This window comes from Hypanus sabinus, chromosome 3, assembly GCF_030144855.1.
Source record: "Hypanus sabinus isolate sHypSab1 chromosome 3, sHypSab1.hap1, whole genome shotgun sequence".
In the NCBI taxonomy this organism is placed as follows: Eukaryota; Metazoa; Chordata; class Chondrichthyes; order Myliobatiformes; family Dasyatidae; genus Hypanus; species Hypanus sabinus.
The window spans coordinates 15,545,226-15,565,987 of record NC_082708.1 but is presented as its reverse complement, the minus strand read 5'-3'; the positions used below and the strand labels follow the sequence as shown (position 1 = coordinate 15,565,987).

The window sequence follows — 20,762 nt, the reverse complement described above, 5'->3', positions numbered from 1 at the left end:
TGACCACAACTGCATACCAGACTCCAAATGTGGCCTAATTGAAGATTTACTAAGCTGCAACATGGCTCTTATATTCAGAAATGGACTCCAATCCCTCAGCAATGATCCCGATAACTTGTTTGTCGCTAAACCAACCTTAAATGATTCCATTTATTTCCTCATTTGCAAAAAGTCCTCAAACATTCTAGCATCCACCCCAGAAAGAGATCTTGAGAAATGGAAAAATCTATCAATCTACCTTCAGGAAATGAGAATGAATAAACTGGCAAAATTGTTCGATGAATTATAGTCTTTGAAATAACTTCTAATTAGTTCCAGTGGTAATATTGGCATCTAAGCTATACTCATATTGAGCCTATTAATTTAGACTTCCTTTACCAAATTAAAACAGAAATCGAACAGTGCAGCACAGTACAAGCACTTTAGCCCACAATGTTGTGCCAAACGTTTAAAATACTCCATGATCAATCTCGTACTTCCCTCCTGCAAAGACCTCACCTTTTCTTTTATCCATGTGCAGTACCTATTTGAGAGACTCTTGAACATATCTAATGTACGGCCTCTACCACCCTTCCTGGTAGCACGTTCCACGAACTTAGTGCTCTCTGTGGAAAAAAAGCTACCTCTGACATCTCCCCTATACTTTCCTCCAATCACCTTGAAATTAAAAACACAAATAAGTCTGCAGATACTAGAAATCCAAAGCAGCACACACAAAAATGCTGGAGTCCTGAAGAAGGGTCTTGGCCCAAAACATCAACTGTTTACTCTTTTCCAGAGATGCAGCCTGACCTGCTGAGTTCCTCCAGCATTTTGTGTGAAATCTACGAAAATGAAGAAGCAGTTGATGTTTCGGGTGGTAACTGATGCACCGTCAATAACTCTCGTAGACGTGAGGCGAGATATAGGCTTTTATTGGCTGGAAGAAAGAACAAGCAGCAAGTGACCACCACACAACATCCTGGAGACTGAGGCCGGGGCTGTGCCTCCAATTACCTTTATACAGGGGCCTGTGGGAGGAGCCACAGGAGCAGTCAGCAGAGGGGCGTGTCCAGACAGGCACATAGTTCACCACAGTAACCCTTGTATTAGCCATTTCTGTTCTGGGGAAAAGATGCTGCTTGTCCACTCTGTCACTGCCTTTTTTAATCTTTTACACCCTCTATCAAGTCACCTCTCGTCCTCCTTCGCTCCAAAGGAAAAAAAACCCTAGTTCTTTCAAGCGTTCCTCATAAGACATGCACTCTAATCCAGACAGCATCCTGGTAAATCACTGCATTCCCTCTATCTCTTCCACATCCCTCCTACACTGAGGTGACAGGAATTGAACATAAGTGCGGTCTAACCAGAGTTTTATAGAGCAGCAACATTACCTCATGGTTCTCGAACTCGATCCCCCAACTACCACACCATCAACTTGTGTAGCAGCTTTGAGGGAAATGAACCCCAAGATTCCCCTTTTCTCCCACACTAAGAATCCTGTCATTAATCCTGTACTCTGCCTTTGAGTTCAAACTTCCAAAGTGTATGACTTCACACTTTTCCAGATTGCCACTTCTCAGCCCTGCTCTGCACCTTGCCAATGGCCCTTTGTAACTTACGACAACCCCTGCACTATCCACAATGCCACCAACCTCTGTGTCACCTGCAAACTTACTAACCCACCCGTCCAAGGTTCCAAAACATATCAAGATGTTCCCCAAAGCCATTATCAAACAAATTTGTCGCCAAGTTAAAAGCAGAAGTTAGAACGGATGATAAAAGCTTGGGCCAATATTTTAGGTTTAATAAAGAGGCTCCAAAGGAAGGAATATAGAGAGTTGGAGAGATATAGGACTGGAATTCCAGAGTTGAGGTCTTTGGCAGGTTACTGGATGGATCGGATATGAATATTAATTTGATGAATGAGAGAATCAAAAACAGCTCACAGAGTTTTAGGGCCTGAATAATTTGCCCAGAAAGGGTGAGGCTTTGGGAGCAACTGAAATGACTAAATACTCAAAAAGCAGAGGCAAATTAATTAGGAGATTAATTAGGAGACAAAGCGAGTCAGCAAACACGAGGAATATGAGTAAACTGCACTGAGCCAACAGATGCAATAGGATTTTGGTTGACGTTTATGTCAATTTGTATTCGAAGGAAGACATACCGAAATATTTCTCTTGAATAGGAGAAATGTTCACAAACAAGAGAAAATCTGCAGATGCTGGAAATCCAACCAATACACACAAAATGTTGGAGGAACTCCACAGGCCAGGCTGCATCTATGGGAAAAGGGCATAGTTGATGTTTCAACCCAAAATGACGACTGTATACTTTTCCATAGATGCTGCTTTGCCTGAGGAGAAATATTTCACCTGTTTGGAGGAAAACAGGAGAAATAGAAAGGAGTTATAGGCAGGTGGTCACACCAGGGCCACAGGAGACAGACAGGTGGGTCACAATCAGCAGAGGGAAAGGGAAGAGTCGGGTACTAGAGAGTACCCCTGTGGTTGTACCCCTTGACAATAAGTACTCCTGTTTGAGTACTGTTGGGGGTTCAGCTTACCTGGGGGAAGTGGCAGTGGCTGTGCCTCTGGCACAGAGTCTGGCTCTGTGGCTCAGAAGGGTAGGGAAGGGAAGAGGAAGGCAGTAGTGATAGGTGACTCTATAGTTAGGGGGTCAGACAGGCAATTCTGTGGACACAGGAAAGAAACTCAAATGGTAATCTACCTCGCAGGTACCAGGGTCTGGGATGTTTCAGATCGTGTCCAAGATATCCTGCAGTAGGAGGGAGAACAGCCAGAGGTCGTGGCATATATTGGTACCAATGACAGAGGTAGGAAAAGGGAAGAGGTCCTGAAAAAAGACTACAAGGAGTTAGGAAGGAAGTTGAGAAGCAGGACCACAAAGGTAGTAATCTCCGGATTACTGCCTGTGCCACGTGACAGTGAGAATAGGAATAAGATGAGGTGGAGGATAAATGTGTGGCTGAGGAATTGGAGCAGGGGGCATAGATTCAGATTTCTGGATCATTGGGACCTCTTTTGGGGCAGGTGTGACCTGTACAAAAAGGATGGGTTGCACTTGAATCTCGGGGGACCAATATCCTGGCAGGGAAGTTTGCCAAGGCTACTGGGGAGAGTTTAAACTAGAATTGTTGGGGGGTGGGAACCAAACTGACGAGACTGGGGATGAGGAGGTTGGCTCACAAATACAGAAAGCTTAGAGACAGTGCGAGAGGGAGAAGAGGCAGGTGATAGAGAAGAGACGCGCTCAGACTGAAGGTTTGAGATGTGACTATTTTAACGCAAGGAGTTTGTGAACAAAGTGGATGAGCTTAGAGCGTGGATCAATACTTGGAGATATAATGTGGTGGCCATTACAGAGACTTGGATGGCTCAGGGACAGGAATGGTTACTTCAAGTGCCGGGTTTTAGATGTTTCAGAAAGGACAGGGAGGGAGGCAAAAGAGGTGGGTGTGTGGCACTGTTGAACAGAGATAGTGTCACGGCTGCAGAAAAGGTGGATGCCATGGAGGGATTATCTATGGAATCTCTGTGGGTGGTTAGGAGCAGGAAGGGGGTCAATAACTTTACTGGGTGCTTTTTATAGGCCACCCAATAGTAACAGGGATATCGAGGAGCAGATAGGGAAACAGATCCTGGAAAGGTGTAATAATAACAGAGTTGTTGTGATGGGAGGTTTTAATTTCCCAGATATTGATTGGCATCTCTCTAGAGCAAGGGGGTGGGGTGGAGTTTGTTAGGTGTGTTCAGGAAGGTTTCTTGACACAATACATAGATAAGCCAACAAGAGGAGAGGCTGTACTTGATTTGATATTGGGAAATGAACCTGGTCAGGTGTCAGATCTCTCAGTGGGAGAGCATTTTGGAGATAGTGATCACAATTTTATCTCCTTTACCATAGCATTGGAGAGAGATAGGAACAGACAAGTTAGAAAAACGTTTGATTGGAGTAAGGGGAATTATGAGGCTATCAGGCAGGAACATGAAGGCTTACATTGGAAACAGATGTTCTCAGGGAGAGGTACGGAAGAAATGTGGCAAATATTTGGGGATATTTGCGTGGAGTTCTGTATAGGTACGTTCCAATGAGACGGAAAAGATGGTAGGGTACGGGAACGGTGGTGTACAAATGTTGTAATACATCTAGTCAAGAAAAAGAGGGAAGCTAATAAAAGGTTCAGAGAGCGAGGTAATGTTAGAAATCTAGAAGATTATAAGCCTAATAAGAAGGAGCTTAATTAGGAGAGCCAGAAGGGGCCATGAGAAGGCCTTGGCGGGCAGGATTAAGGCAAACCCCAAGGCATTCTACAGGTATCTGAAGAGCAAGAGGATATGTGAGAGAATAGGACCTATCAAGTGTGACAGTGGGAAAGTGTGTATGAAACCGGAGGAGATAGCAGAGGTACTTAATGAATACTTTACTTCAGTATTCACTATGGAAAAGGATCTTAGTGATTGTAGTGATGATGTGCAGCAGACTGAAAAGCTTGAGCATGCAGATATTAAGAAAGAGGATGTGGTGGAGCTTTTGGAAAGCATCAAGTTGGATAAATCGCTGGGACCGGATGAGATATACCCCAGGCTACTGTGGGAGGTGAGGGAGGAGATTACTACCTCTAGTGATGATCTTTGCATCATCAATGGGCATGGGAGAGTTTCTAGAGGGTTGGAGGGCTGCGAATGTTGTGCCTTTATTCAAGAAAAGCAGTAGAGATAGCCCAGGAAATTATAGACCAGTGAGTCTTACTTCAGTGGTTTGTAAGTTGATGCTGAAGATCCTGAGAGGCAGGATTTATGAACATTTGGAGAGGTATAATATGATTAGGAGTAGTCAGAATGGCTTTGTCAAGGGCAGTTCATGCCTTAAGAGCCTGATTGAATTTTTTGAGGATGACTAAGCACATTGATGAAGGTAGAGCAGTAGATGTAGTGTATATGGATTTCAGCAAGGCATTTGATAAGGTACCCATTGCAAGGCTTATTGAGAAAGTAAAAAGTTATGGGAACTAAGGGGACATTGCTCTGTGGATCCAGAACTGGCTTGCCCACAGAAGGCAAAGTGTGGTTGTAGACGGGTCATATTCTGCATGGAGGTCGGCCACCAGTGGTGTGCCTCAGGGATCTGTTCTGGGACCCTTATTCTTCGTGATTTTTATAAATGACCTGGATGAGGAAGTGGAGGGATGGGTTAGTAAGTTTGCTGATGACAGGTTGGAGGTGGTGTGGATAGTGTGGAGGGTTGTCAGAGGTTACAGCGGATGCAAAACTGGACTGAGAAGTGGCAGTTGGAGTTCAACCCAGATAAGTGTGAAGTGGTTCATTTTGGTAGGTCAAATATGATGGCAGAATATAGTATTAATGAGACTCTTGGCAGTGTGGAGGATCAGAGGGATCTTGCGCTCCGAGTCCATAGGATGCTCAAAGCTGCTGCGCAGGTTGACTCTGTGGTTAAGAAGGCATACGGTGTATTGGCCTTCATCAATCGTGGAATTGAATTTAGAAGCCAAGAGGTAATGTTGCAGCTGTATAGGACCCGAGTCTGACCCCACTTGGAGTACTGTGTTCAGTTCTGGTCACCTCACTACAGGAAGGATGAGGAAGCCATAGAAAGGGTGCAGAGGAGATTTACAAGGATGTTGCCTGGATTGGGGAGCATGCCTTATGTGAAAAGGTTGAGTGAACTTGGCTTTTTCTCCTTGGAGCGACGGAGGATGAGAGGTGACCTGATAGAGGTGTATAAGATGATGAGAGGCATTGATCTTGTAGATAGAATTTTCATCCACCTGCTGGGAAATTGGTACACCATATTTCTGATTTGTATAAAAAAAGGAATAATTTGTAAAATTCCACTGTGGTGGGGGGGGGGGAGGACAAATAGAGGTCATAGGTTAAGGGTTAAATGTGAAATATTTAAGGGGAACCTGATGGGGAACATCTTCACTCAGACGGTGGTGCAAGCATGGAACAAAATGCCAACTGAAGTGGTGGGTATGAGTCTGATTCTGGCAACTATGGGAAATTTGACTAAGTATATAGATGGGAGGGCAGTGGAGGGCTATGATGCAGGTACAGGCCTGCTGTATATTTAATATTTTAATAGTATTTGAGTCATCTTGGTGTGTTTGTGTATGTGTGTGTATAATATATACTTTTTTATGTTTTTGCATAATTTTTAATTTATTTCATATACATATACTGTAATTGATTTACTTTTTATTAATTATTTTTTTCTTCCATTTTATGCATTGCATTGAACTGCTGCTGCTAAGTTAACAAATTTCAAGACACATGCCATTGATTATAAGAAAAACCTGATTCTGTTATTTATAGTTTGATTAAGCATTCTTTCTTGTTTGCTTAAATACTTCATTGTTGGTTATACAGGTGTGTGTCCCCCCTTAAAAAGGTAGAGTGTTCCTGTGAAAACTTTCTTAAGCCAAAATGGTGTAAAGCGAAGAACCATTACTTTATGTGGGAAAAATGTTCGTAAAAGTGAAAATCCTCTTTGTAATGCGAAAACAGGTTACTAATGTAGATCTTTTGTAAAAGTGAAGTGCTGTAAAGCGAACATTCGTAAAGCGGCAGACACCTGTAACTAAAAATATGTTAATTGCTTACGTCCAGCTTAAAGTAAAGATTAAGTTACATCCGCATTTCAGACTGTGTGTCTTTCTTTCAATTAGCCTAATGTTTTGAAGTCACAAAACATAACAAGGTTGACAGGGGTAAACAGACTAACAGCTTGACACAGACTAGATGGACTGAAGGGCCCGTTTCTGTGTAGTATTTCTCCAAAACTCCGTGGATCTATGCAATTTACGGCAACCTGAATGCAATTTATAAAGAATCTTATCAAGAAATCAAGTAATTTTCTGCCTCTGTGGGAGGTATTTATTCTGAATTGTGTTATTGTTTTTCCTCAAAGCACTGTTATAATGAATATATCTGTATAGATGGCATTATAAAACTGTTCTGGCAGACCAGATCACATTACATACTTCTCCACTGGTGATTGCAGTTTGTTCGAGGAGACCTTACCTGTTGACACCTTTGACCAAGAAATAATAGGCATAGGATCCCCATAAGCTTCACAGGGGAGATGCACATCCATCTCTGCTTTCACTGACACGGTCACAGGACTGCTGGGAACTATCTTTGGTTTGGTGCCATTCATCCTAAACCTGGGAGGTGCCAGGGTAATATCAGGTGAGTCTCTCTCTACCCATGCAAGGCCCTGGGAGCTGTTTACTGAGGCAGTTTTAGAGAGCCACTCTGCCGATGGTGTCGATACACTTGTCTGAGTAGGTACGGGAACTGGGCGGGTGGTTGTCTTGTAGGCGGCTGGCGAAGTCTTCACATTAGTAAATGGAATCGGAGCATGCACAGAATGTGTCTTCTGATTGCCTCGACTGCTGTTGGATTTTTGTGTAGTGTGTTCTTTCAGCGGGTACTTTGTTTTATTCATTCTTGAACGGTTGCCTAAATCAGCAACAGACTTATTGCGGGGTTTGCTATTTGTCGTTCGGACTGGAGGCACTAACGTCGGCGTAGGAGGCCTGACAGAAGGCACATCTGGCGTTGTCATGCTTTGCATGGTCATTGTAGCAAATACTGAGAAATTGGGCACGCTGGTGCCTACTGATGGGGATCCGGTTACAGAGTAAGGGGGCTTAGCACTTGCTGCAGAGCTCAGTGTTTTTTGTGTTGGTTCTACTGGGGTATATTTAGATTTATGCCATGTGCCTTTGTTTGGAATGACCTTCGGCCTGAGGTTTCCACTTGGCTTCAGCCTACCCTTCACAATCCAGGTCGAATTGCTGGTCTGCCCGGTGTGTCTTTCCTTCAATTGTTGCCAGCCACTTGTACGGTGTTTTGGAAGGAATCTGTCTGGTATAGCATTACTTTCAGATGTTCCCGTGGTGTCTATTCTGTCTCGTTCAATTTCTTTCACTCCAGCGTTCGGATAAGGGAGAGAATCCCTTCCTTCTGAGGTAGCGCCACCCAATTTAACATCTGGATGTGGTGTTGTTCTGGTAACTTGAGGATGCAAATCAGGGACTACCACCAAGTTTCCAACAGTCGGTTGTATTTCTGGTGCAATGTTTTCAATTCCCATTCCATCTAGAGTTCTATTTTTAACAGAGGGTATTGAAGTCATAGTATCAACATAAGGAAGGGAAGGTATTTTTGGAGGGCTGTGGTCAAGACCTGTGGAAATTCCATCATCAGGATGAAACTTTGGTGAGTCAAGATCAGTTTCTAAAACTGTAGGTGGCATTTTTACCACAGCGTTTGATGTTTGAGTGCTGCCTGATCTCTGTATATTAGGAGCAGTGGCTGACGCCACATGGTAATTCAATACAGCTTTGGATGTCAATGTAACTGTTGAAGAAACAGAATGTTCTGTAATTGGGACGAGTGGACTTAAGAAAACATTTGATGTTTCTCTGCTGCCCTCCAGCTCCACCACTGGAATATCTATAGTAGTCGTTCTTCCACTTGACGCTTGCACGTTATTAGAGTCCAGGGAATCTGGAGATTTACCAGTGGGGCTTACCATCGGAGCTGTCACAGTTGTAGTTACGAGTTTCGACTCATGTTGCAATTCATAGTGGCTTTGAGTACGCAGAGGTTTTGACCGCTGGATGGGAGGGATGGGACTGGCAGCCTTGTGATAAGTTTTTACCGCGCCCTGTTCTGTCTGCACCATTGGAGTTGAGTTCGGTCCTTGCACCTTTGGGCGATGTTGCTCTGTGGTGGGACTTGTACTTAGATGTGTAGACTCTATCGTGGTCTTGACATTTGCCGAGGTCGTCCCTGGTCGTTCTGTGGTCAGTTGTTGTGGCTCCGTTTTGCGGTAAGCTGCGGTGGTCAACATCAAACCAGCCTTATTTTCTGTGGAAGCATTAATCCTGACTTTCTGTCTGTTTTTTTCTGTTGGAGCCCCTTTCATCATCGGCCAAGTGGTGGACACCCCACTGGCCTTGGCCTTCAGTTGTGGATGATGGTTCTGCCTAAGCCTATTGAGACGATACCTCCTCCCGGGGCGTCTCTTCCGGCCGTACCTTCGAGAACCAGGGTAAGACAAACGCCTCCTGCCGGCTGCTCGTGTGTTGGTGTTGACGCCGGTGGTGGTGGCTGTCATGGTGCTGGACGCTATTTTTTTAGGTGTAGTTGTTTCGCCTGAAGAGGTGGGAACAGTTGTTGCAGCAGTGGAAATATTGTCAGCTTGGATTGTGGTACCAGCGGCAACAGTGGTTATTCTAGGTGTGGTGGTGTGAGTCCGTTGAGTAGTTCCCTTCAAAGCTGGGTCTCTGATGGACACTATGGGGGTGCTCAATGTAGTAGTTTCATTGACTACAGTCAGATCTCCAGAGAAGTATGTGGTGTCATTATCACTGTTCACATTCACATCCACCACCGATTCCTTAGCCTTTGGATGGTCAAGGTTCCTAGCAACCCAATCTCCGGCAATTGACTCATCTACATACGTTTTCGGAACGCTTACTTGCTTGACATCACTCCCCACTTTCTCCTCAGTCAGCCATGTGTTGAGAAACATCCCCGTCGCTTCACTGGGATGCACTTCAACCTGCGGGGTGGGGGTCGGTACCTGTCCCAAAATCTCCGGTCCCCGAGTAGGTGTAGCCGCAGTGCTAGACTCTGTGTTGGTCTCAGGAGGAGGACCCGGTGTAAGCTTCTCCTCTGACGGACCATGGTGGCTTTCTGAAGGTTGGAGCTTGAGGTTTTCCCAGGACATAGCGTTCTCTGGTGTCCCCACCACTACATTATGTGAAGTGACCACGTGAATTAACTGATCCTCGGAGAAGTTCAGGTCACCGTTTCCGGAAGCGTCTTCCAAATCAAACCCTGCCTTTGGACTGGCCTTAGTGGGAACTTTCACGACGGTCCCAGGCACTCGTTGCCCAGGAGTGGTTGGAGAGGTGAAGACTGATGTGTAGGCGTGACGCGATGGGGCAACTGTCCGCCGGGGAATGGATTTCCTTCTGACTTTGGCCAAGATATCCGCCCACTTCTGTGGATCGATCTTCTTATTTGTCATATTGATCCGTCTGCGTGAGTCCAACCTCCTCCTGCCTTCGGCTGCCACCATCCCTCTGCCTCTCTTGAACCCTTTCCTCAGCCTGACGTCCCGAGGGTAATCCACTTTCGAATCATCCCGGGCTCCGTCAGCATGAAGATTTCTCCTCCCATTGGGCGGTCTGCCTGTGTATATGTTGTAAGTTACCTTCTTCTGACTTTCATGGGCTGACACTTCACCCGAACCACCGTCTCCTTTTCCCTTCTGATACCCAGCCCTGAAGTAGATACGGGACGGATTCCCCTTTTCGACCACCCGGCTGGGCAGCTTTTTAATGACAGCCACGTTGACGATCATTACATCTGAACCGTACCTGTTGGCTGCAATGCACCTGTAGTGTCCACTGTTGCCATCGTGGCCACTCCTGATGACCAGAGTCCCGTTTGCCTGGACTGATCCAGTTGTGGCATTTGTCGGGGCGGTGAGCATGCTTCTGCTTGGGAGGATCCAGGTGAGCTGGGCTTCCGGTACTGAAGCAGCCGTACAGGGTAGAGAGATGGTGTCCCCGTAAGGCACAACGATGCCTCTTTCCCTGACCTGTGACGTGTGGAGTTCTGCTGGCTGCACCACGACTCTGTGGGTCAGGCTGTCTGTATCATCCTTCACGGAGCCAATGCACTGATATAAACCTGCATCCAGGTGTTCCACTGCCTTCACCACCAACTTTCCAGTGCTAGAGACCGAAATGCGGTTGTCTTCACTGGTGTAGGGTGCTGCAACTTGGTTACCATTGGGAAACACCCACTGTATCAATGGATTCTCAGAGGCAACCACCTGACATTGTAGCTCCAACATCGTTCCAGTAACCACAACATGAACCAGTTTTGTCTCTTCCTTCACTTTGATCAGAACCCAGTCAGTCTTCTCCCTTGCAGTACTCTGAACTGGAAATTGTTGAGACAGGTACAGTGAGAATATGAGGACAGCATCATTAGCAGAAGTTAGCTTTCTATCAAGTTTTATGTTGACATAATCTTGCACTAACCAGGAGGGCTTGGCCACTATGTTAGCCCTTACATCGGTGTAGTAATAGGAATCTCTGTCAACTGTTTGTCTATATTGGTAGCTTGAAGATTCTTGAGACATTGTTAAGTCCTTCTTTAGTCTTACAGGTGTTTCGCTGTAGTAGGCAATGAGTTTCCAAAGTCTTTCCATGTTTTCCTGATTCATGGGGCACGTCAGTCTTACTGAGAGTGTCACATTGACGGCTACATCTTGCTCAGTCACCCGACGCCACTGGGCATGCCCCTCATTTTCCATACCGTGGATCTGACAGAGCAAGTCATTTTTGTTTCCTTGTTGGTCCGTTAAGTTCAATGACATGCTGCCAAGAGGTTTTCGATAGTCTTCGTGTAATATATCTTCGGCTTCATCAGCTTCCCAGTCTTTGCTGTAACCCCTCTTCAACATGGATTTGATGGTCGGCTTTGCGCAGGTCAGTTCACTGGAGTCCAGTTTAAATAGTTCCTTTTTGATAAACTGTTTGGGTTCTGAACATACCGGGCACACTCGACCCTTGGGATTCGTTCTGTCCTTTTTACATTTCACGACATCTGTAAATGAGAAAGAAAGAATAATGTGGTAAATTATAAGGCAGATTATTATTATCAGTGACTTTCTCATTGTTACCATCAGGTAGGAGGTACAGAAGCCTGAAGGCACACATGCAGCTTCTTCCCCTCTGTCATCAGATTTCTAAATGGACATTGAACCCTTGGATACTACCTCACTTTTATTATTATACAGTATTTCTGTTTTTGCATGTTATTTAATCTATTAAATATATGTGTGCGGTATTATTATTTTTATTTTTATTTTATTCATTTTTCTCTTCTATATTATGTATTGTGTTGAACTGCTGCTACTAAGTTAACAAATTTCACATTATATGCCAATGATAATAAAACTGATTCTGATATTATTTTGATTTTGCCAAACTCCCTTATGTCTCCTGGTGGAAGAGGGGCTGTGAGATTCAGTCCTTGGACAGTACAAAGCACAAAGAGACATCAACCCCAGAAACGTTCCCACCTTTCAGTGAGATCCTGGGTGTCAACATCTCTGAAGCTCTTTTCTTGGCCCAACATATTGATGCAATTATGAGTAAGGCATGTCAGTGGCTTTATTTGGTTAGGAGTTTAAGGAGATTGGGTTTGTAACCAAAGACTAACAAATTTGTACAGATGTACCATGTAGAACCTTCTGATTGCATCACGGTCTGGTATGGAGGGGCCACTGCACAGGATTGGAAAAAGCTGCAGAGGATTGTCGCTAACTCAGCCAGTTCTAACATGGGCACTAGCCTCCCCACTATTGAGGACATCTTCAAAAGGTGATGCCTCAAAAAAGGCTCCATAATATAATACCCCACTAACTTAGATATACTCTCTTTTTATTACTACCATCAGGGAGGAGGTGCAGGAGACTGAAGACACACACTCAATGTTTTAGGAACAGTTTCTTCCCCTCCACCATCAGATTTCTGAATGGACAATGAACATAACCACATTATTTTTCTCACTTTTTTGCACAACTTTTTTTTTCCTCAAACTTAGAGCGCATATCAAACGGATTTACCCCCCTTGGAAGTTTTCATGTTTTTGAGGACGGCATGCTCCAGGAAAATTTACAGCTGTGCCATATTATTTCCATTTCTTGAAGATTGACTTAACTGTACTCCAAAGGATATTCAGTGACTTGGAAATTTTCTTGTATCCATCTCCTGACTTAAGCTTTTCAATAACCCTTAGCGGAGTTACTTGGAGTGTTCTTTTGTCTTTCTGGTGTAGTTTTTGCCAGGATACTGACTCACCAGCAGTTGGACCTTCCAGATACAGGTGTATTTTTACGACAATCAGTTGAAACACCTTGACTGCACACAGGTGATCTCCATTTAACTGATTATGTGACTATTAAAACCTATTGGCTGCACCAGTGATGATCTGGTGTGTCATATTAATAGGGGTGAATACTCAATGCAATCAATTATTTTGTGCTTTACATTGGCAAATAACTTAGATCACTTTGAAAAGATCTTTTTCTGTAGATCAGTATCAATAAAAGCCAAATTAAATCTACTGTGATTCAATGTTGTAAAACAATAAAACATAAAAACTTCAGGGAGGGGGGCAAATAATTTTTATAGGCACTATATATATTTCTTATAGCAATTTATAGTATTTGTATGTATTTTACTATTCTGCTGCGACAAAACAACAAATTTCATGACATATATCAGTGATAAAAACATGGAGAAAAAAATCATTACTGATCTTTATGTTCACCCTGTACATCTGCCTGGGTTCAGACCTTTAAGACACTTGCTGTCATTTGAGACACAAGAGACCAGAACAAAACATAATCTACCAGTTGAGCCCAATAGGTCAAGCAGCGTCAGTGGCGGATAAGATTTTGCTGATATTTCAGGTTCAGTCATTACAACTGACCACGCCACAGCAATTTTTTGTTTAGAGAAGTCCAAATTTCTGCAATTTTGAGTGAGAAGAACTGGTTCTAACATTACTCGAGCTAAAATTACATGGTAAAAACAGTAGGTGCTGGAAAGACTCAGCTGGACTGGGGGCAGCTGTGGAAAGTGTCAGGTGAAAAACATTTTGTTAGGATTCAGAGCTGTGCTGAGAAGTGGCAAATGAAGTTGAACCAAGAAAAGTGTGAAGTGATCAACTTTGAAGGCAGAATAAAGACAGGATTCTTAGCAAAGTGAAGGAACAGACTGATCTTGGTTTCTATGTCAATGGATCCCTCAAAGTGGCCACAGGAGTTGATAAGGTGGATAAGACAGCGATCATTAGATAGGGACAGAGCTCAAGAGCCAAAAGGTAATGTTGTAGCTCTATAAAACCCTGGTTAGACTTGAAATATTGTGTTCAGTTCTGGTCTGAGTCATTTAAGGAAGGATACAGAAGCTTTAGAGAGGGTGCAGAGGAGATTTACCCAGATGTTACCTGGATGAGAGAGTAAGACTTCTGAAGATAGGTTGAGTGAGCTTTTCTCTTTGGAGCAAGGAAGGATGAGAGTTGACCTCATAGAGGTGACAAGATGGTAAGAGACATAGATTGAGTGGACAGCCAGAGACATTTTTCCAGGGAGCAAATGGCTACAGTAATATGAGGAGCATAATTTTAAGGTAATTGGAGGAAAATATAGGGGAGAGATGCCAGAGGTATTTTCTTACACAGTGGTGAGTGCATGGAATGTGCATGGAATGTTAGGGGTGTTATCCGAGGCAGATACATTAGGGACATTTAGGTTCTTAGATAACACATGGATGACAGAAAAATAAAGAGTATGTGGGAGGGAAATGTTACATTGATCTTGGAGTAACTTAAAAGGTTAACATAACATTGTGGGCTGAAGGGCCTATTAAAATTCCCCTGAAAAGCATCTTTTATTTAAGTCCTCCCCTTCCTTGAGAGAGCGGGTTCTCCAGCATCTCAATGAAACAGTTTCTTCTGAATTCTTTACTGGATTTGACTCTGACCTTCTCCTGTTCATGACCCTTGTCTAAACCTGCTCCATCATGATTAACCCCTCAAGATCATGGGTTAGGGTCAAAAGGTGAAGTATTTAAGGGGAAAATGAGGGAAAATGTCACTCCGAGAGTGGTGACAATGTGGAACAATTTCCCAGTGGAAGTGATGGACGCAGGATCATTTTCAACACTTGAGAGAAATTTGGATAGGTACATGGATGAGAGGGGTATGGAGGGGTATAGTCCAAATGCAGGTTGATGGGACTAGTCAGAATAATCAGCATGGACTAGATGGGCTGAAGGGCTTGTTTCTGGGCTCATTAACTCTGTGACTGAATGGCTTTAAGTTTCCTCATAACTTGCAAATTACCTTTTCATCTTCTCTTTCTTACAGGGAGATTCTTTCTGCAACCTATCGCAACACACCTGACTGTGGTGTGAGATCAAAATGGACTTTTCCTCAACACAAATAACAATGCAGAGCTAGGTTCCTTCAGAAAGTCACTGATTACCTCCAGCCTCTTTGCCCCACTCCAGCAGCCACTGCAAGCTACAGTCACAAGCCCAGGGGTTGTCCTGCAGATAGAGGCTTTCCAGCTGTACCATCTGACTTTGCATTTTCCTGGGCAGTGTACGGATGGAATTATCCGAGAGATAGAGGTGCTTTATTGAAGAGAACATAAAATGTTGCAGAACCGAGAGGGTTACGAAGGTGTTTGGGTGGATTTGGTGCAACTGGTTTCCTTCAAGGTGCAGTAGTGTCAGGGAAGTCAGTCCATTGAACGCCCCAGGTTCAATGAATTCAATCTTGTTATGATCCAAGTGCAACCGCAGCAAATTCACCAGTCCCTGAAACGTATATCCTGTAATAGTAGTCACTTTGTTGTAGCTCAGTTTAAGTGTCTGGAAGAAATGAATGCAACATTAAGTAACACGATGCAATTCAAAAGGAAAACTAAATCAATTCAGTATGCACAATGACTTCCTCCAAAATGCCCAGGCATTACATTAGCAAACAACACATGCATTATATTCACAGATCATTGACATGATTAGTCTCCAATTTCCCCACAGAGCATTATTGAATTTTATTGGATCATCTTGGGAGGTTTAAGGAAATGATGGTGGTGGAGGAAGGGAAAAATCTTGTGGCATGGGTGTACAGTGAAGTAGAACAGGAGCTAACAGTGAGTTAAAGGACAGTTTATGTGCGCTTGGCAGGGAGGATCTGGGCTTGATTTACCATTGGTGGTTTGTTGCTTGCTGTGAGCTGGCTTGCTCTGCTGAGCATTGTGGACATCCGAAGTTGGCACAAGAATGCGTGGTGACACTTGCGGCCTGCCCACAACATATCCTTGGGTTTGTTGGCTGTTCACACAAACGATGCATTTCACTACGTGTCTTGATCTACTCGTGATAAATAAAATTGTATCTTTCTCTTTGATCCTAAACTTTGCTCTTGAAAGCTTAACTTGACAGAATGCAATATAGTTAGAGTCAGAATCATAATCAGGTTTAATATCACCAGCATACATCATGAAATTTGTTGTTTTGCGACAACAGCACTATGTAATATTTGATAATAACAAAAAATGATTTATATTAAGTATATATGGTATACGTATATTAAATCATTAAATTAAGGTAAGTCGTGCAAAAAAACCCCAGAAAATAAAACAAAAGGTAGTGAGGTAGTGTTCGTGTGTTTAATGTCCATTCTAAAATTGAATGGCAGAGGAGAAGAAGCTGTTCCTGAGTCATTGGGTGTGTGCCTTCATGGTTCTGTACCTCCTTCCTGATGGTAACAATGAGAAGAGGGCATGACCTAGGTGATGGGTGTCCTTGACGATAGAAGCCACTTTTCTGAGGCACTGCTCCTTGAAGATGTCTTGTATATGACATAAGATAGTATTCATGATGGAGCTGATTAATTTTACATCTCTTTGCAGCTTGCTACAATCTTGTGCAATAATGTTAATGATATATTTCGTACAAAATCTCTTCACTCACACTGTTAATTTTTTTTTCTTCAGTGTTTTATTTTAATCTTCTGCTCCTTAAATTGGGAGGAATTCAGCTCCTAGATTACAAAGTTATCCAGAATTGTACTCAATAAACTTCAGCATTTATTCAGGACAAGCTGATTATTATGAAATGGTCAATACGTAACTGTGCAAAGAATCTGCGGCCAAACTTTCTGAAGAGTCTCATTTTTCTTATTTTCAATTCCAAAGCTGCACTTACAATAGTGAGTGAAGGAGAAAGACAATACAGCATTAAAACTTCCATTGCAAGGAACAGTGCAGCAAATGAACCTTTGAAATACAGTATGCCACAATGACCATAATCTTTCTTTGGGAGCTTTGCTGTTGCTTGCATGGGAATGCTGATACTCTCTGCTAGAATATGTGGGGGGAGGGTTGATGCTGCTTGTGCACGGGAGGGGGCAGGGGTTTTTGGGGTTCTTACATTATTTCTGTTACTTATGCTTAGTGTTTTTTCTGTCTGTTGCAAGGAAGTCTGCCGAGAATAAGAATTTCAGGATGTATGTTGTATACATTCTCTGATATTAAATGGAACCATCGAACCATTTCCAACATATTTAGTACTGGCTGATACACAGTGGTAATCTCAGTTTAATCTAATCATGTTTTAACTACTGCATTTGGTGCATCATAGATGTATAACTGGATAAATTGTCTAGAAAACCCGGAAGTGATGCCCGATTGACTTAATATAGCAGCTCTAGATTCTAAATTAGCTTACTTGGGGAAAAGTCTTCTGCATCTAGGTTGTACCAGTAAAGGTGAGCATGGACTCGGAGGGGTGGAGCGAAGTCAAGAAGTCAACTCCTTTGCTTGCACTTTCGGGAACAGCTCTATTTCTAACTGTGATATCTCCTTTTCCCCTTTCAAGGTTCTTTTTTGACCTGGAGTTACACTCTGGATTTGTTTCTTTGCAGGAATGAGACCCGCTCTCAGGGCTTCACAACCGGCCACTTTTTGATCTCCCAAGGATGTGGCCTGGAAGGCAAACACGCCTTCAGGGTTCTGGATTTCCACGGCTCTGGAGATGTGCTGATTCTAGGCCGGTGCCCCTGACGGAAGCGTTGTGGGAGAACGCAGAACATTTGGAGCAGCGGGTTAGCTGCCGGGGGTTGAGTGTCCAGAGAGCTGTGCCTTTCTGGGGCCGACTCTCTGGTCGCAGAGCTCAGAAAAGTGAAGCAACAGACTTCTAACATCGTAAATCAGTGAGTTGTTAGTTATGTCTCCCCTCTTGCTGTGAAACGGGGACACCTCTCTTTCCCTTGTTAGGGAGAAAGAGAGCTTGTGGTTTGTTGAACTACTGGGTGAACGAGTAGTTTTTGGGGTACTGTAAGTCTGTATCTTTATTAATGCTTTGCTGCATGCTTGGATGCTCAGTGGAGGGTACTGATGCTGGTGGGGGTGAGGGGGGTCATTGCCTTTTTGCTGCTTGTGTGTTGGGGGAGGAAGCTGGGGGATCTTTGGGGTTCTAGCATTTGACTGTCATTCATTCTCTGGGCACTCCTCTGTTTCCGTGGATGGTTGTAAAGAAAAAGAATTTCAGGATGTATGTTGTATACATTTCTCTGACATTAAGTGTACCTACTGAAACCTAATGAAACTGCTGTGGAGACTCAACAACTAATGTTCTTTAGGAAAGGTAGTTTGTCATCTTCAGCCAGCTCTGAATGTGTTAAGTGACCCTCTGGAACAGAGGTTCCCAACCCTTTTTTATACCATTAACCAAGTGGCCCATGCATACCAGGTTGGGAACCGCTGCTCCGGAAGATCCAAAGTACATTTATTATCAAAGTATGAATGTGGTATGCCACCCAGAACAATCTCAGGGATGTATACAGCAGACGTACTTTGATCATAAACGAACTTTGAATATTTGAACCTTTGGAACAAGCTAGCAAGTCATTCCAACGTCAAGAAGTATATCGCCATTACTCAGGGAAAGGAATGGACAATGTACAGTGCTGTGCAAAAGTCTTAGGCACACAGAGCGGTGGGTGCATGGAATGCACGGCCAGCGAAGGTGGTAGAGCTGGATACAATGGGGTCTCTTAAGACTCTTAGATAGGTACATGGAGCTTAGAAAAATAGAAGGCTATGCGCTAGGGAAATTTTAAGCAGTTTCTAGAGTGGGTTGTATGGTCGGCACAACATTGTGGGCTGTAGGTGTCTCTGCTCTGTGTTCACATACACAGTATGTAGCTATGGTGTCGAAGACCTTTGCACAGTAACGTAGTAACTTTATGTATTGCACTGTACTGCTGCCACAAAAACAAATTTCATGACATATGCGAGTGATGATAAACCTGATTCTGATACGGGTCTCTATTGTGGACTGCAAGTGGGGAGGGGTGAGGGTAGTGCAGTAGTAGTACAGAGAGTAGTAGAGAGAGCACAGAGAAGATTTACTAGAATGTTAGCTGGGTTTCAGCATCTAAGTTACAGAGAGAGGTTGAACAAGTTAGGTCTTTATTCTTTGGAGCGTAGAAGGTTGAGGGGGGACTTGATAGAGGTATTTACTATTATGATGGGGATAAAGTTGATGTGGATAGGCTTTTTCCATTGAGAGTAGGGGAGATTCAAACAAGAAGACATGGGTTGAGAGTTAGGGAGCAAAAGTTTAAGGGTAACATGAGGGGGAATTTCTTTACTCAGAGAGTGGTAGCTGTGTGGAATGAGCTTCCAGGAGAAGTGGTAGAGGCAGGTTTGGTATTGTCATTTAATTAAAATTGGATAGGTATATGGACAGGAAAGGAAAGGAGGGCTATGGGCTGAATGAGGGCCAGTGGGACTAGGTGAGAGTAAGCGTTCGGTGTGGACTAGAAGGGCCGAGATGGCCTGTTTCCGTGCTGTAATTGTTATATGGTTATACGGGTGGGAGAGGGGAATCATGATGGGGAAAAGGGGAAGGGAGAGGGGAGGGAGCAGGAAGCACCAGAGAGACATTCTGTGTTGATCAATAAACCAATCGTTTGGAAACAAATGACCTTGACTCATGTCTCGGGGCTGGGTGTGATTTAACTTGCGCTTGTCCCACACCCCTCCCACCCTTGCCACTCCCAACATCCTTTGCCCCCGTCAGATTTTCAGACTCGTTCGCTCCATGTTGACAAATACGGTACTGTGCAAAAGTTTTAGGCACCTTTGCTATATGTACGTGCCTAAGACTTTTGCACAGTACTGTACAGGCAACAAATCTCAGGGTCGTATATAGTGACGTATCAGTACTTTGTTAACAAATTTACTTTGAACATATGCTGCTCTACCAGTTATTTTCACGGCATGTAATTACCAGCTATTTCAGCATGTTGGCATCATGGTTAATGTAACACAATAACAGCACAGCAACCACCGATTGGGGTTCAATTCCATCTGCTGTCTGGATGTTCTCTCTGTAATCGCATGGGTTTTCTCCAGATGCTCCAGTTTCCTAACACGTTCCAAGGATGTACGGCCAGGGTTAGTCAGTTGTTGGTGCCAGAAGTGGGGCCACACTTGCAGGGCTGCCTGGCACAATCCTTGCTCATCTGATTTGATGTAAATACTGCTTTTAATTGTGTGTTCTGATGTAAACATGAGAAATAAATCTAATCTTAATCCTCTGAGAGCCATCAACCAAACCAGGGGAAAAGAAAGAGCGAAGAGGAACCTCTGTGATTAAGCAAAAGAGTCACTGTGGAACCACACAATTACAGGTGCTTCAAGGCTTTAGAAATGGCTTTGAAAATAATGAACTGACACTATTGTTCAAAGGGATGATTCAGTGAATTTCCATATGTGGAGAGTGAGGGTAATTAGGAATATCTGACAGTGCATTCTAATCCACCTGAAAGAGGACGATATAATAGACCTTTTTTCCCCCAGATAAACACTTCTAAACTCAACTTTAAGAAGGATATTGAGGTCCTAGAGAGGTTACAGAGAAAAGAATTATGAAAAGTGATTAGCAGGCTGCGGAATTTCTACCTCAGGTTAAAGCAGAGAAGTTGGAGTTGTTTTTTTGAGCAGAGAAGGTTGAAAGGAGCTTTGATAGAGACTGATTTAAATGGGGCAAAGAGAGCGAGACTGTTTCCATTAGCAGATAGCTCAAGGACCACAGAGATAGATTTAACATCCTG

The 20,762-nt window shown here is 43.6% G+C and overlaps 1 protein-coding gene across 1 annotated transcript in view; it reads right to left on the bottom strand.

Annotated features, from left to right (window-relative positions):
• The window catches only part of mxra5a (matrix-remodelling associated 5a), a 77,608-nt gene that overhangs the window by 15,173 nt on the left and 41,673 nt on the right, over positions 1-20,762 (bottom strand). Inside the window, exons 4-5 of the mRNA XM_059963752.1 lie at positions 15,115-15,505; positions 7,047-11,663 (exon numbers count right to left, since the gene is read on the bottom strand). Of these exons, the coding sequence (XP_059819735.1) occupies positions 7,047-11,663; positions 15,115-15,505 (5,008 nt within the window). The remainder of the gene's footprint in view (positions 1-7,046; positions 11,664-15,114; positions 15,506-20,762) is intronic.